This window comes from Penicillium odoratum, assembly GCF_028828045.1.
Source record: "Penicillium odoratum strain IBT 22623 chromosome Unknown utg000008l_segment0_segment0, whole genome shotgun sequence".
NCBI classification, from domain to species: Eukaryota; Fungi; Ascomycota; class Eurotiomycetes; order Eurotiales; family Aspergillaceae; genus Penicillium; species Penicillium odoratum.
This window is the reverse complement of record NW_026643150.1, coordinates 343,707-359,838: the sequence shown is the minus strand read 5'-3', so window position 1 is coordinate 359,838 and position 16,132 is coordinate 343,707. Positions and strand designations below refer to the sequence as shown.

The window sequence follows — 16,132 nt, the reverse complement described above, 5'->3', positions numbered from 1 at the left end:
ATGTATGAAGTCCATGTGACTGAATCCTCCTTTAAAGCTAGTATGCCCGGTAAGTGAACGTTATCAATTAGCTCTAGACAATTTGCAAGCTTAATCTCACGGCAAATCTCAGAGGTTCAGCACTGGGACGCCACACCAGCTGAGATCTTAAGGATGAATAATATATGCGCCAGGTATTTGCCAGGTATTCATTCATGCGACATACACAAGTCCCCAGGGAATGCCAATATCCCCGACCCAGCAAGATGGAAAGAAGCCTGAGAATTTTTTCCATAATGAACCAAAGAAAACACAAAAGATGAACGCCAACCACTAGAATCCGCTAGGTCTTAAGACTGCGCTCTTGTAATATCTCATGCATCGCTAATTTACCGACCACGCCCGCCGGCACGTGCACGCTGGACAGTGGCCTTACCACGGGCCAGACCAACACCGCGCCCACGCTGGCCTCGTGAGCGGAACATAGGAGCGTTTCTATATTCAATTCAGTCAGTAGATGTTCAAAAAGCGCATAACTGAAACGCGATGCTGGACCAAAGAAAGATGTGTTTGGGGTACAATTGGTAACGTGACAGAGCGAAACGTACCTCAGCATATCCGGCACGATGAAGAATCGCACATGACTTCCCCGAATGTAGACCTGGTCAAGATGCGAGACACGGCCATCGCGAGCGGTAACGGTGATATCCTTGAGCTGGACGTTCATGTTGTCCTCAGCTGTGAGAGAGAAAAAAAAGTCAGCCATGTCTTCATGATTTTGGAGGGGCTTAGCCAGAGCTGTCATCCATTGAGGACCTCGCTTGCTCCGTAATCCCATATTTCAAACAGCACACAGTAGTACACACCTTCCAACAGCTTCCCTCGGTAGACAACGCCCGATGTGATTTCGAGTGTCACGACATGGCCCTGAGAGCGATATTAGCGGTCTGCCAACCAACCTTTCCCAAGCCAAAAGTATCCCAAGCTTGCACTGGAGATGATCAATCGAAGATAATGGGAACGCACCTGCGCCTCGTTCAGGAGCTTGATTGGGATGCCGATGGTGCTGGTGAGCTTGCCCATCTTGTCTGAATGTGCGACGCGGGGAGGGGAATAAGATCAGGAGGATCGGCAAAGAGGTATTTGAAAGACAATCGCAGGTTTCAAATCAATAACAGGCTCCTGTTTTCGAACCTGGACGAGCAAAGAAGTGGTGGTGGTTGGCGGGATGGTAAGACGGTGGTGGAGATGGCGGAGTTCGCGAGGTGAGTTTTGCGGCTAAGCTTCCTCCTTTCCGCTTTGGGTGTTTCTTCCCTATAAAACTCCAGACCGCGACCAGAACCTCGACAACAACCACGCTCATGATACTACAACGATAGCGATTACTACACACACACAAGCCACCCATTTTGCAAATCTTCACAATGGCCGGTTCCCCAAACTCCAACCTTCGAGGCTTCAATCACGCCGTCCAAACCCTCCTCAAACAACCCTCCCAATTCCTTCCACATCTCACCATCCCAACATTCACTCACCTCCCCGAAAACCTGGGCCCCCATCTAGTCAACACATCACGACCATCGCAAACATCCGAAAAGCATCAACGAATCCCAACAATTCGTGCCCTAGTCCTAGACAAAGACAACACCCTCTGCCCTCCCAAAACAACCACCTTTCCCCCCCAAATCCTCACCAAACTCTCTGAACTCCGTAAATCCCCCACGAGTCCCTTTAACCAACTCAAAAACCCCCACGCAATCCTAATCGTCTCCAACCGCGCCGGCAGCCACCCAAACTACGACGCGGAGGTTGAATCGCTAGAATCACAACTCGCGCATCTCCAGATTCCTGTTTTCAGGTTAGCGGCTGGCACGGAGAAGAAGCCGTTCTGTGGAGATCAAGTTGTGCAGTGGTTCCGGGAGCGGGAGGTGATTAGTTCGCCAAATGAGATTGCGGTTGTGGGGGATCGGTTGGGGACCGATGTTATTATGGCGGGGTTGATGGGGTCTTGGAGTGTTTGGTGTAAGGAGGGGGTTTATGAGGTTGGGGAAGAGGGGAAGGCGGATAGGAATATTTTGGAGAAGATGGAGGTTTGGATTGAGAAGTATTTGAGGGAGAGGAGGGGTCTTAAGGCTCCTGTGCCTACGGGGTGGGAATAATATGGGCTGAAGATGCAGTCGGAGGTTACGTGGTCATTGTTGATGATTTGTATAATATCTGTTGGTAGCATTTGATATAGACGGAGGATACCTCCAGGGCTATTCGTTGTACGATATACTGCCTAAACCATATGTTGAATTAGGCAATGGACAAGTGATGAAGATATGAAGCTACAATTGCTTTGCGATAACTACAAGAACTTTGGAACTTGATGACAAAAGTTAATTAGGAGCCTAGCGCCAATCTCCCACTCGTCGTTTACCGCCAGACCAGCGCCATTTTCATCGCCTAGGAATGTCAGCAGGATGTTTCAACTCTGCAGACCCCTAGGAGCGGCGCTGGTTTCATCAAACACATGCAAGTGTCGACAGGACCTTGTGTGAAGACTGACTCTAACTTCAGGATGAGAATGACCATTGATGCATGAGAAGATGGGTAGAAAAGCCCAACTCAATCTTTTGATGGTCAGACCCATCATCGATAACACAAGAACTCAAACACAAGAAAAGAAAAGAAAATTGGGGCCAAGAGGTTGTCTCCTCCAAGTCGGTCTGTTTGGCATAACCACGTAAAAAAGGGGCCCTGGCTTCAACCATTCCAAGTTGAAACAAAAGGGCAAGGAAGAAAAGAAACAAAAATATATATCAAGAATCAACCGGAACTTCCGGGATTCCATCAAGATTGAGAATCAAAGAAGCGGAAATCGCAAATCGAAAATCGCTTCAGGACCGGCCCCAGAATGGAAAGGGTATTAATACAAAACAACGCATAAACAGAAGGGATATATGTCACGCAATCAAAAAAAAAGAAGAAACAGCAATCAGTCTGATCGGAATTGCTTTCCCGGCCATCGCCAGCGAGACGCGAAGTTGCTCCAGGCAAATCGATCATGGCTGCATGCATTCATACCAAAATTGACCCTACCAGATCCAGGACAATGAGGAACTTCCGTGGAAACCAAACCCCATCACCATATGCGCCACAAGCACTCCAAAGACCGTGCAACATCAAAAGAATAAGAAAATGAAGTCAAATCTGAGAAATCAAGATCCGGTGTGAAGTCCTTGGGAGTTGATTTCGTCAAGATTGACCATGCCATGGGAGTAATCACCTAAGCCTGGAGAACCATGCCCTGACATGCCATGCATCGGGAGTTCAAAGCTAGGTCCTTCATGAGACATAGTATAATTGATATTATGCTTTGGGTACATGTCGTTCATGGAAAGGCCGTCCTCGTAGCCCGAATGCTGATCGTGCGAGAAACCGTACATATCAGAAGAAGAATGAGACATGTTGGACAAGGGGGGTGAGTGATTGGCAATCATGGGGTCTGCGGGGCTTAGACCGGAGTAAGGCGACGTTGAGTGGGATCCAGCAGTCGGTGAATCAGACGGGCCCGTTGAAACGAACTGTGGTACATTGAACTGAGGGGGCATGTTGGCGATAGGAGTTGACTCGCCCGGTGCAGCACTGCTGAACATCGAGGGGCTAGCAAATTCAGAAGGCGATGCGGTGGTTGTGGCAGACATCGGGTTAGTCCGGAAGTCAAGTCCATATCCATCAGTGTCGATACGCAAATCGGTGGGAAGAGCATGCACAGATTGCGGGACCGGAGCATAGATTCCAGACTCAGCAGGATTATACGGTGCTGGAGTTTGCGGCATGTGGAATGAACTCATGGGGCCTTGTAACGCCGAGATGTCAACTGCTACTGGTACGGAACGACTGCGCTGGCGCTTGTGTCCGCGGGAAGCCGGCATGTGGAAACCCAGGTGGTTGTGATCTTGGTAAAGGTTCATATAGGCTGGTGGCGCGAAGTGGTTAGGTTGGGAAGCAGGGCGCTGGATGAAAGGCGGAGACATGGCTGCGGGCACAGCAAAGTTATTGTTATTGCCGTATGCCAGACGGTTTTGGAAGGATTCCAAAGATACGAGCTTGGCAAGCTGCACACTCAAGACCTTGGGATGACCTCCTAGGTGATGGACCATGATCTGGCTCGCTTGCTGCTCCTCAGTGAAATCACCACATTGGTAAAAGCCGCCAGAGTTGGACGAATCCATATAAAACATGGGTGGGCGGTTAAGCTCGACCACCAGACCACCAGGTCGGGGTGGTTGACCATTTGGCCCAGGGTTGGGGTCTCCAGTTTCCAGAGTGATATTCTTGATGTGGGCAAATGGGTATTCGATCTTATAGCCAGCTGAGTCGTTGTTGATATAGTATGTCATACAAGCCTTGTCAGGCGAGTAAAAAATAACCAAGTCCATCGCATTCTGTCCAATGCGCCGCCAGCTACCGATTGTCAAGGATCGACATGTAAAATGCGAAATGACTGCCCAAAAATTAGCAAGCTGAAAGCCGAGTCGTGATTACAGACCAAATACGTACCGACTTTCCCAGAGCCATTCACATCGTTCGCATACATGCCAGGGGTTGGGTATCCCACTGAGCGTCCGTAGGGATCACGAGTTCCAGGCTTGGTGGGATCGAATTGCATCGCAAGGTAATGGCGCATGGACTCAGGAATCGAATCACAGCCCTCACCAGTCTCAATACTCTTTTTGGCCAGCATCTTGATTTTGGCACGACTAATTCTCAGTCAGCATGCTTCGATCTCACATTATATTCAAAAAGTACATACCGGTTCTGGAACCAAATCTGAACTGAACGTTCCGTCATGTTGATATCCTGAGCAATTCTTTCGCGGGTGGAAGCAGTAGGGGTCGGGTTCTTGTTAAATTCCACTTCAAGAAGGACGAGTTGGTCCTGAGTCGCGCGTTGGCGTTTGTTATTCTTTTGCTGCTGAGTCAAAGTGCTCTTCCGGGGTGGCCGACGCGAAGCACTTGATGACGGGGCTGTTGTAGCACTCGAAGTCGAGGGCGAAGGAGTCGAGTTTGGGGGCGAAGATGATCCTGTTGTGGGCGCGCCCATTGGGTCGGGGGTTTCGCTAAACGACATCTTGCAATGCGGTCGATGGAAATCGGGACACAAGAAGATGAGTTCGCAACAATCAGGTATTCCGATAAATTGTTTTGGGGATGAATTGCGTATATAAGTTTCTTCTCTATCTTCTAGAAGAGATGCGTGACGATCCAGCCGACAGGATGGAGAGGGGGATGGTTGTAGAAATGACTGATAGTCTTCCAAAAGATTTTCTCTAGGAGCAGCTTCAAGCGCAAGAGAATGAATCCAAAAACGAATGAAAGCGCTCTGGCGTAGGGATGATATCGAATCGTGATCGATGATCCGCGGCAGAAACGGGGGGGTTGGGTGGTAAGGGCGCGTCGCAGAGGCGTCCTGAGCAAAGTATAGAAAAGAAAAAGGCTGGCCTATGCAGCGCAGATAGAAGGGCAAGGGATTTTCCCAGCAATGACTCGATCGATAGGATAAAGTTGGCTTGTTAAATCGCAATACCCAGGTTGAATCGATCAACAACGGGGGTCTTTCAAAGGAGGGTGAAAAAGCCGTTCGAAATGAAGGTAGGGCAGAAAGAGCGAATATGGGTCGTCGTAAAAGAATGAAACGAACAGACCTAGCAGAAGAAGAAAAAAGAAAGAAATGAAAAATGGAAGACACACACGAGGCACAAGAAAGGAAGAGGAAGTTTGGAAAGGGAAATCAGGAGATGCTGACTACTCCGGGTACCAGGAACCAGGAACAGGAACCACCCTTAGCATCTTCCGTGGGGCTTTGTCGCTTCCGACCGTAACCCCATCAGAGCCTCGATATACTAGTTATTTTCTTTTTCTTTTCTTGTTTTATTATTCTACCTTCATTATTTTTTGCGAATTCTCTATATTCTTCATACCCCAAAAAGGGGGTGAAATCATTCAGGTTTGGCCCCTGCGTCGGGCTGCATACATCCAAAACCAAATTCTTCGGACGGAGCGATATGATTGAGTCAGAGCCTCTCTCCAAGAAGAGGGGTTTTTCATGCGCTATCTCCTTACTCCGTACTCGGGTAGCCATCACACAAGAGACTTGTCCCACTCTTGTACCAATTGCCATTCTGTGCTGTATGACGGAACTTACCGATTGTACATTGTACAGAACCAGGGTAAGCCTACGGTCCAGGTGGTCAACAGACTTATGGGGTTCTTGTGGCGTTTAGGCCAGACCATAAGATCTCCAAGAATGGGGAATGATATCAAGAAACCCAACCAAACTCATACCCTGATCGTCAGCAAATACCGCCGAACGGCAACCACGTGAGATCCGAGGGGATCTGAAACACCAGAAAGCTGGTGTGTCTACGCGTCAGAAAACATGAACTCCCGATTCATTCTTTCCTCCGTTAATGTTTAATTGCCTCGGAGTCCGACTTGTTCTAAGTCCTTAGTTTTCAATAGTCGCAGAACGTGCAGACTCCATTCCCCGGGGGAAACCACTTGCCCCTGATTCGAGAACATCCCTCAGCCACGGCTCCAGTTAGCGCCACCATTGACCACCCACGGTTCCAGGGGCTGTCTCTCAGGAATCTCCACCAATCATCGTACACTTCGCGCAAGAAGGCCCCACGTTGCCCGGAGTGTTGTGTGCTGTGTATGGACTGTCACCAAAAGGGGAGACAATTCAGGTACCCGCCCTGACAATCCTTCTGATTGGCCATGGGGTCCATTGACAGGTCCTTCCAGACCACAACGTTGGACAATGGTTCAGTCCCCGACTGTACATTCCAGGGTGCAACCTGTATCTTGTTTGACTGACCGGGCGGGCCTGACCAATTTTGATCTCTGAAAATATCCCGTGCACCTTTCTCTGTAGTGACCCCCTATTGGCCCGGTGGGACCGAGATGACTGCACAATGGCAATTGGGGGGGGGGGTTGTTCTTTTCCCTGCTGGCCTGCAGCGCACGTCACACTTGGATCCCCGTGCGCCATTGCGTTCTTCCGTCACATCCGATGGTAATGCCGAGACATGAACTGTATCATTGACTGGATCGGGGTGGTGTAGTCGATTTAAGGATACTGGACTTGGAGTATCCCGGGTATTCAATGAGGACTACATGTGTGCAACCTTGCGACCTTGAATTCGTCACACTGGATCAGTTGGATCCAGGGTTCGAGGCTGGCAGGTTAGAATCCACCGCGCTATTTTTGGGCGGAAAGCCGGCCTTCTGGCTGGTTGCCTGTTTGGGACTAGCGCTCTTTAACACGAGTACGAACACAATGTCTTAGAGGTTACGCTACAGTTACGATGGGTTGTTGAGGCTTAAGACTTTATTCTCAACATTAATTCAGAGTATGTTCACGCTTATATATGCAAATTAGCCATTGAACAGCCAAACAGTCGAACAGCCCAACGTTGCCACCGCCAAGACGTAAATTTAGAACACAGCACCCGGCGCCTTGGATTAAATTTAAAAAATGAAAAGGCAAGACTCTTCATCTAGTGTCTTAATCTGCTTATCTGCATTGGAAATTGATAAATGTATCGACTCGGTCTGGTCCGTAATCTCCCAAACCCGGTCCGTTAACCGCATCGCCATATTCCGTTGCTGCTCTCGATAATACGCTGTCATTGAAAGATGTTTTTGTCGCACCCACATCCGATCGTCGGGGGTGACTGCCTCGCGCGCAGCAAGATAGAAGGGCTGAGGGAGGGACGAGTCAGGTCCACAACCTGTCGATAGTTGATCCATCAAACGAAAGCAAATATGTGTTAGATGTTGGACTCGAGACGACCGTGTTGGATTGCGAAACACACGGCGCGCAAGCAAAAGATGAGCCGTCCAGTAGAAACACTCCGTCAGAATGTCTAGGGGTGGGCGAGCACAATCATCCATTGACTCTGTATATCGCGTACCCCATGAATGGAGATCGCTTTCCAGCCAATAAGCCTGGGCAAGCAAGTGATCGGCTGACATCTCATTTTCCTGTCGCTGTTCCACATCGTACGCCAAGTGTGCGATCTGTACCAGGAAGCACATAAGTGGCTGGGGACAACCAGTCATTTTATGGAACGAGGGCTCCGACTGGTCCCATCGCTCTGTATCAGGCCGATGAAGCACAAAATCCCTCGGTGCATACGGTCGCCGTTGTCGCGAGAATGCCAGCATGAGATCAACCATGGCAAATCGCTGCACCGTCATTCGCATGAGCGTAGAACGTGGTGGATTGTGAAAATAGTCCAGTGTCTCCATGAGAAACGAGGCGCATCGCACATGGGGTTCTAGCACCCCGTCTTCCGACTGTGCGATTACAACGCCCTGTAATACAACGGCGGTAAGCAGAGCTTCATAGTCTACCATGTTTGTTCTTGCTGATGAAACATCCCTATTTGCACAAGCCCCTGAATGGGTGACCAATTGGAGATTCTGGCCTATTGTGCGGAGCATTCGTTGTTGGCGTTGCGCGGCGCTTGCTACGCTGCCCATGCCGAAGTTGAGCATGTGCTCTGTGGCTATGCAGATGATGGTCTCACGCAATATAGGAGATGAAAGCGCGATGAATGATAGATGCCGGTATGGGTTGTCCGGTCCGTCTAATGCAGGGACGTTTGAGGATACCAGGCTCACATCTAGGATTGAAGTTAGCTGGAGAGCATATAACGGGTTATCAGTGGAGTTCATACAGTATTCCCATGCCAATTTCTCTTCGCGGGAATCAAATGGACTATCTTGGAAAAGCGACCGGGGCAGGCTGAGCTGCTGGGCATCGTGTCCATGTTGCATATTTCTGGAAGACCTGGGTCTTGATGAGGTGAGCTGGGATCTTTGGACCCATTTCAAGCCGGAAGGCCATTCACAGTCACGTTCCCTTGTAGAGCAGAATGAGCAAATTGGTCGTTTCTCATCACATTTATTATGCCTGATCCGACATGGAAGACACCCTGCCGATACCCTTTGTCAGTGACTACATATCAGGTCTGGATGGGCCTTTGATACCATTACGCGATCGTGAGAAGCGTTTCCCACGGGGCATTCCGTGCTTGGGAGAGATATGAGCACAGGAACTATATGAATATTGATGATATTGAGCTTGTAAGCAGATCGAGAGGATCTTCGCTTCCCCGCTTATTGCGACAGCACGGTCACATGATAGGCATCCAACCGAAGGCACAGAACTGTATGAATATACAGAAATTCAAATCCTTCTTCTTTCATGGATCTTATTTCTGCTGGATGATTCCTGGACTTTATACTGCCGAGCCAATATTCAGAAACCTGATTTGCAATCATTTCTAGGATTATTGAAAGGAATGCTCTGTGATAATCCCAACATTTGACAATATTCATAGCGATTGGATAGATTGATTGCGAGGATTCTTGAAATCTACTAAATATAATAGGCTAATATCTACGAATATCTACATTGATGTCCAAGCCTCTTTCTGTCCCTCAATTCAACTCTGTTGTACAACCATGGAATAATACATACAAGTTCCTTGATAACAGGCAGAAAATTCGTGTTGTGTTTCTTGTTAGCAACTCCGATAATAGTGAATAAGAAATATTGCAGGGTACAATTTTAGTTGAAACAAGGATTCTCTGAAAATTTTTACAGGAGCTGGACCCCGATCCTCTTGTTCTCCATTCCAAGGTTGACTGTGGTTGGACCGAAGCAAATCAAAAGGCCCACTATCTCCAACCATCCAGAAATCCCCCTCGCTAACAACAAGAACTTTGTTGGGTCGAACACAGTCTAAAACTGTCAACACAACATTGAATTCATATAACTCTGGCCTACTCCGTGATCTCAAGACAAAGCCACTGCTTGAGACCATTGCAGAAAACCCCCAATTTTCTTGACCGCCACACATCTTGCCATGGTTATCAAAACCGTTGCAATCGCCGGGGGCTCAGGCAACCTCGGCGGTCCCATAATACAATCTCTCATATCGTCTGCCTTCGAAGTGACAGTTCTCATCCGAGCCGACAATAAATCTTCTTTCCCGACATCTGTGAAGACCATTACAGTCGACTATACATCTCACGAAAGTCTCGTCTCCGCCTTTCAGGGCATCGACGCCGTGATCTCTGTCCTTAGCGGCCCAGGACTAGAGTTCCAGCCCGCCATTCTCGACGCTGCTATTGAGGCTGGCGTCTCCAGGTTCCTGCCTAGCGAGTTTGGCTCCAATACCTACGTTCCATTGATGTCGGAAATCCCGATCTTCAAGGGCAAGGTTGCGTTTCAGAAATCTCTGGAGCGGAAGGTGGTTCAACACCCGAGTCTTTCCTATTCATTGATTGTTCATGGGCCTTTGTTTGAACTTTGTTTGGCAGGTGGCTTGCTTGGGGATATTCATAAACGGGAGATGACTGTTTATGATGGGGGTAATAATAGGTTTTCGACGACGTGTTTGGCTGATCTTGGGACTGTTGTTGTAGGAGTTCTGAAGAATGCGGAGAAGACTAAGAACCGTGCCATTTTCGTCGAGGGTGCGAATTTGACTCAGAACAAGCTTTTAGAGTATCTGGAAAAGGCGACTAGGTCGACCTGGACAAGAAAGGAACAGACTCTTAGGGATCTGAAGGCTGAGATGGACCTTCAGATGCAAAAGGATCAGCCGAATCCTAGTGTTTTCGTTCCTGGTTATCTGAAGGTTGCTATCTTCGGTGGATCTCCGTATGGCTCAGACTTGAATGAGCAGACACCTGGACTTGACAATGATGTTGTTGGGCTGAAGCCATACAGCGAAGAGGAGCTAGAGGAGAAGATCAAGGCAATTGTTGTTTAAATCATAAGTAAAACATCGACTCGTACGTTCAAAGCAGGAGTTATTATTCTCAATTAAAAGAGCTTCTAAGACCCTCGAACTACTGGTATCGACCTAGGAAACGTGCTTATTCTCCCAGGACATCCTGAACCACTCCAACCACACGCTCAACGATCAATTCAATCTCAGCTCGAGTCGTGTTGTAAGCAGGAGCCAAGCAGACATGGTCACCGTTAATCCCGTCCACTCCACCATTTCCAGGAATTAGCGAGATCGCATGCTCGGGCTTAAGTCCCGTTGCGTGAACAGCCCAAGCCACTCCCTGCGAGGGCGGGTACGGCTCTTTGGTCTCCTTATCTTTCACGAATTCAATCTATAACCATTAGTAAATACTAAAGAAGGCGGAAACGAAAATAACTTACAGCCCAGAAGAGCCCTCGTCCACGGATATCACCAACATGAGGATGGTCATCAAGTTTCTCGTGTAGTAACTGGCATAGATAGGCGCCCATCTCGCGAACGTTGGAAAGAAGGTTATCTTCTTGGACAATCTGCTGCACCCGATACGCAGCCGCGCACGAAACAGGGTGGCCTTGATAGGTTTGGCTATGAGAGAATGCTCCCGTACCCTTTGTTAAGGTATTGACGAGATGTTCATTTATAAGAAGACCGGCGATAGGAGCATATCCTCCACCGAGGCCTTTGGCAATTGTTTGAAGATCTGGGACGACATCTTCCTGCTCCCATGCATGTAAAGTTCCAGTACGTCCCATGCCTGACATGACCTCGTCCAGGATTAACAAAGCGCCATGGCGCTGGCATACCTCTTTCATGGCTTTCAAATAACCAGGGAGCGGAGGCATACATCCTAATGTCTAGGAGAATTGTCATTGAAAGGCCTTGCCAGCCATCGCATGGGATTACTCACCGCACCACTCATTGTCTCCGCGACAAAAGCACAGACTGTATCAGGTCCTAGTCGTTGGAATTCATCCTCCAATTCTTGAGCTAGTCTGCTGACATAGCTTTCCACCGTCTCGTCGGGCTTCATATCTCGGTATGGGTAGCATTGGGAGACGTGAGAGACATTTTTCGCTAGAACTTTCTCGTAGAGTGCTCTGCGGCTGACATGGTGTCCCACAGAGAGGGATCCAAGGGTATTTCCATGGTAAGATTGCTTGCGGGCGATGAAGTTAACACGCTGTGGTTGAGGAGTGGGCAGCTCCATAAAATACTGAACGGCCATCTTCAAAGAGGCCTCGACGGCTTCAGTGCCTGGATATGATTGGTTAGTGAAGCTCCATAGGAAGAGTGAATATTTAGACTTACCCGAGGCCACAATAAATGCTCGAGACATTTTGCCTCCAGTTGAATCCACCAAAAGCTTACAAAGCTTCTCCATCGCGCTGTTGGTGAAGAAGACGGAGTAACAATATGAAACTTTCTGCAGCTGCTCTTGGATGGCTTCATGTACGCGCTTGTCATTGTGCCCAAGGCAGGATACCGCAGCACCGCAAGTGGCATCCAGAATCTCCAATCCAGTATCTGTGATGAGGTAGCTTCCTCTCGCGCTGACAATGTTGAGGGGCTTCTGGCGGAGTTGACGATAAAGAACACCACTTTCTCCATCAGAAGCTCCATTCAGAGTATCCTTGGCTTCAGTGATTGGCGCTGCAAAAGACACAGCTGTATCTGGCTCGTAGTCACCCATGTTGTATTTGATGAGGAAAAGATAATCAGTCAAGAGGTGACCGTGATTGAACTTATGCAACGTTTAGGACAGACAACGTGAGAGAAGAAGATATCCCTCGGTGAGTTGAAATGACTGGACTTTATATATACATCCTGTCTCGAGCGCTTGCCATCATTGCTCGTCATCCGACTCAATGCATCACACTGATTGGTTTCATTATAACAAACAGTTGTACTTCTTATCACTTCCACTAAACCCAAAGAGGGAATATTTGTCGGACCCACCTCTATCAACAGCATTTGTTGGTTGCGATAAGACAGATAACCTTGTCTACGTTGTTTGGATCCAAAACATATCAACCACCTCCAATATCTATCTTTGATTGGTCAATATGCCCGATTTTCTGAAGCTGATTTGACCAAACTCCCGACCTGCAGGTGCGATTCAGTTGCTGCCCGCATTTGAGTAGAGTTACGTCACATGTGTCTTCCCGTGGGAAAGTCAGCGAGTCAATTAGATTGGTCCAGACATTATTCAGCAAATATAGTCCCCCTACTATGAAACCACGTCTTAGTTGTATCAAGCCCCAAAAGCGTCACCAAAAGCATTTTACCAAATGTATCTACATCATCTGGCCGTGCAGTAGCCAGAACCCAAGAAAATTCCAGATTACCCACGACAAAGTGCGGCTTCTCTGCCCACGCCACGGCAAAGTCAAAAGCGCTCTGAGCATTCCAAAGATGGGATGATAAGTACCATGAGTGGTGAAGGCCCAGTTTCTGATCACATGACAGATTTGGAGTACCTTGGAGAACTTTGTATATTTGCATAAAATAAAACGCGAGCAGAACGGTTCTCCGTGCTGATTCTTGGAGAACCCAGGAATCCCAAAAGTCGGTGACTGCGTCGATGGATAGTGGCATGGGTTCCGTAGAGTCTGATGGAAGTGGGAGGTGCAAGTGACTCAGAAGAGTCAGGACGGAAGACCTGAGCGATACGAAAAGGGCATCTGCTGTGGCATGAGAGCGAATGTCACCATCGAATAGGCGCATGACCTGGTAGAGAATCAAGGCGTGAACCCGCGCAAGGATTTCGATTGTAGTAGTCGGCTCCGGGCTTGATATGAGGTCTATGATTCTGGCATCGAACAAGGCCATTATGACTGCCGCGTTGACATCGTTTTTGGACATGTATAGAGAGCAGCAGGCAAAGGCATCTGACCATAATTAATATGAATCTCTAAAAATACATTAAAGATACCTCAGATGAAGACCTACCCTGCATTGCTCTTGGCATATAATTCTGGTAAAGTTTAGGATGACACCATGGTGTTCGGTTTTCGAGGACCATCATTTTGGGTGATCTTGCTAAGATATCAATCGCAAATTGAAGGTTGGAAGCAATTATGTCTGGAAGCGACCTTGGCTGTCTTGCACGTGATACAGTCATCTCAAAATCAGGTCCCACGTTGATATCTTGATCAGGAAGCACGTAAATCCCAGACAGTTCAGGCCCTTCATTATGGCAATTTTGGTGAGAATCCGCTTGAACTGATATGACGGGAAAGGAAGCTGGCTGCGGACATAGATCCAAGTTTGGCTGGATTTGGGAGATTGTATCGTCCGGGAGATCAATACACTGGGAAATCCCAACCAAATTCTCGCAAGGCTGCCGCCACGGATAGACGCAAGCCACATTCCGGTGGATACATCGAGAACAGGCTGGAAGAGAGAGGTCACAGCGTCGTTTTGCGGTCTTGCATGCTTCACAGGACTTCCGCCGCGGCAGAGGGATCGACCCGTATGCCATTGTGAGAGTGGAGTTGGAGTAGAAGGAGATCAATCAATCGACGGCGGACGCAATACACTTTGAGTCATTTACAGTTTAGCGTGCGGAATTCCGCACCAAAAGTGGATCTCTATCATGACTTGACCAATAGGAAGAAGTTAGTCACTTAAAGTGAAGGGGAGTTCCATACGGACCTCCACTGAACACATCTAACATAGTAAGATGTGAAAGTATAAGAAGTCATGGATTTCTATCACTGGATTCACAATCTTCAATCTCAACCATGCCTTCAACTGTCTTTGTCTGCGGTGCCACTGGTACCCAAGGCGGCGCCCTTGTCAATCAGCTCCTCCACAAAGGCATCAACATTAATGCCATCACTCGAGACATCAACTCCACCCAAGCCCAACACTTAATCTCACTTGGTGTATCTCTCGCGGAGGGCAACTTCGACGACGAACAAAGTTTGAAAAAGGCCATGGTCAATTGTACAAGTCTTTTCCTCAATCTAAGACCCGACTTCACAAAACCCACCGGTGAAGTCGATCAAGCTCGAATGATCCTCTCCGTGGCCAAACAAACTGGCATCAAACATGTCATCTACACTAGCGTCTTGGGATCAAACAACCCCCAAAAACTCCCCCACTGGAAGCCCTCCGGCCTGGTAGGCATGCTTCTTCTAAGCAAACAAGCCATCGAAAAAGAAGTCAAAGCCGCCGGATTCGAAATGTGGACTATTCTGCGACCGGGCAATTTCATGTCCAACTTTCTAAACCCGCTTGTCCGGATGTATCAGGGTCTTGTTGAGACGGGCAAATTCACGACTGCCTTTCTTCCAGAGACACTGATTCCGATGATTGATCCGAATGACATTGGCAAATTCGCCGCTGCTGCTATTCTTGAGCCGGTCAGGTTCAACCACCACGAGATTGAAACTGTGTCTCAGATGATGACAGTCGACCATATATTGAAGGATCTATCGACTGCGACCGGAAAGAATTTTCAGACTGTTTTCTTGTCTGAAGAGGAGATTGCCAATCAACTTCCGCAGAACCCGACTCTGGGTCCGCAAAAGGTGATGCGCGATATGTCATTGCTTGTGGATATGGAGAATGTACGGAAATGCGGGATTGAGCTGGGGACATTCGCGGGATTTCTGGAGCGAGAAAAAGAGCGCGTGGATATGACATACCTGTAAAGAAGAATACTATTATTTCTTACGATAATTCAATTCTGGCATCTGTACCTATTCAGCTGTCTACTCACCTGATGACGGTGACCTTCCTATTTACAACGATAAGATTACAGTAAGCTGAGTGAGCCGTATAATAAGTTTCATCCAATCAGACATAATGAATGAACATCTGGTCCAGATGACACTACAAAAATAGTCGATCTAAATCGATCGTGGCGCAGGGTTCGTATAAAACGGAGTTTAGACTCCGCCATGTGGCTCAGGGCCACCCGCTCCCACCGGATAAGCTCACTTGGCTTCAGGCCTACCGCCGATCAAAGCCAAGTTCAACCCAAATGAGAAATTGGTCCTAGCGTGGAGAATCAAATATTGAGGTCAGTGGCGATGTAAGGACTGTGAAAGGACTGATTGGTGAAACCAAGGGATGCAAGATCCACGTCGAACTGAAAATTGGGAGGCCTTTCTTGCATCCGACCGAGACATTACCGAGACTTGGCGAATCACCATCTGCCCACCCATAGTCACTTTGAGACCTTCCTGCCTTGGTCTGAGAAAATCAGGGTCGAGTTCTGGGGAACTGGGGATAAAAGCCCAAGATTCTACCCTCAAAGTGACATTCATCAATTTCACACTCGTTCAGTCACTCTTCAATCTCAAC

At 48.2% G+C, this 16,132-nt stretch overlaps 8 protein-coding genes across 8 annotated transcripts; 3 read left to right on the top strand and 5 right to left on the bottom strand.

Moving 5' to 3' along the window:
• Nucleotides 1–368: 368 nt before the first annotated feature.
• Nucleotides 369–1,062, bottom strand: N7520_010353 (putative small nuclear ribonucleoprotein SmD3; the record flags this gene model as incomplete). The annotated part of the gene is made up of 4 exons (XM_057144286.1): nucleotides 369–474; nucleotides 588–717; nucleotides 846–906; nucleotides 1,006–1,062. 4 exons carry the CDS (start codon nucleotides 1,060–1,062, stop codon nucleotides 369–371), a joined length of 354 nt encoding a protein of 117 aa, XP_056990040.1.
• A 341-nt stretch (nucleotides 1,063–1,403) lies between these two features.
• Nucleotides 1,404–2,138, top strand: N7520_010352 (phosphatidylglycerophosphatase; the record flags this gene model as incomplete). Its single annotated transcript, XM_057144285.1, has 1 exon — nucleotides 1,404–2,138. The coding sequence occupies one exon, from the start codon at nucleotides 1,404–1,406 to the stop codon at nucleotides 2,136–2,138; it is 735 nt and encodes a 244-aa protein (XP_056990039.1).
• A 1,044-nt stretch (nucleotides 2,139–3,182) lies between these two features.
• On the bottom strand, nucleotides 3,183–5,097 carry N7520_010351 (homeobox domain-containing protein; the record flags this gene model as incomplete). The annotated part of the gene is made up of 3 exons (XM_057144284.1): nucleotides 3,183–4,471; nucleotides 4,528–4,727; nucleotides 4,781–5,097. 3 exons carry the CDS (start codon nucleotides 5,095–5,097, stop codon nucleotides 3,183–3,185), a joined length of 1,806 nt encoding a protein of 601 aa, XP_056990038.1.
• Nucleotides 5,098–7,499: 2,402 nt separating this feature from the next.
• N7520_010350 (uncharacterized protein) lies at nucleotides 7,500–8,813 on the bottom strand (the record flags this gene model as incomplete). Its single annotated transcript, XM_057144283.1, has 1 exon — nucleotides 7,500–8,813. One exon carries the CDS (start codon nucleotides 8,811–8,813, stop codon nucleotides 7,500–7,502), a length of 1,314 nt encoding a protein of 437 aa, XP_056990037.1.
• A 1,094-nt stretch (nucleotides 8,814–9,907) lies between these two features.
• On the top strand, nucleotides 9,908–10,819 carry N7520_010349 (aromatic alcohol reductase; the record flags this gene model as incomplete). Its single annotated transcript, XM_057144282.1, has 1 exon — nucleotides 9,908–10,819. The coding sequence occupies one exon, from the start codon at nucleotides 9,908–9,910 to the stop codon at nucleotides 10,817–10,819; it is 912 nt and encodes a 303-aa protein (XP_056990036.1).
• A 106-nt stretch (nucleotides 10,820–10,925) lies between these two features.
• N7520_010348 (uncharacterized protein) lies at nucleotides 10,926–12,509 on the bottom strand (the record flags this gene model as incomplete). Its single annotated transcript, XM_057144281.1, has 4 exons — nucleotides 10,926–11,171; nucleotides 11,221–11,673; nucleotides 11,727–12,073; nucleotides 12,128–12,509. The coding sequence occupies 4 exons, from the start codon at nucleotides 12,507–12,509 to the stop codon at nucleotides 10,926–10,928; spliced, it is 1,428 nt and encodes a 475-aa protein (XP_056990035.1).
• A 512-nt stretch (nucleotides 12,510–13,021) lies between these two features.
• On the bottom strand, nucleotides 13,022–13,940 carry N7520_010347 (uncharacterized protein; the record flags this gene model as incomplete). Its single annotated transcript, XM_057144280.1, has 2 exons — nucleotides 13,022–13,707; nucleotides 13,769–13,940. 2 exons carry the CDS (start codon nucleotides 13,938–13,940, stop codon nucleotides 13,022–13,024), a joined length of 858 nt encoding a protein of 285 aa, XP_056990034.1.
• Nucleotides 13,941–14,562: 622 nt separating this feature from the next.
• On the top strand, nucleotides 14,563–15,477 carry N7520_010346 (NmrA/HSCARG family protein; the record flags this gene model as incomplete). The annotated part of the gene is made up of 1 exon (XM_057144279.1): nucleotides 14,563–15,477. One exon carries the CDS (start codon nucleotides 14,563–14,565, stop codon nucleotides 15,475–15,477), a length of 915 nt encoding a protein of 304 aa, XP_056990033.1.
• Nucleotides 15,478–16,132: the final 655 nt, after the last annotated feature.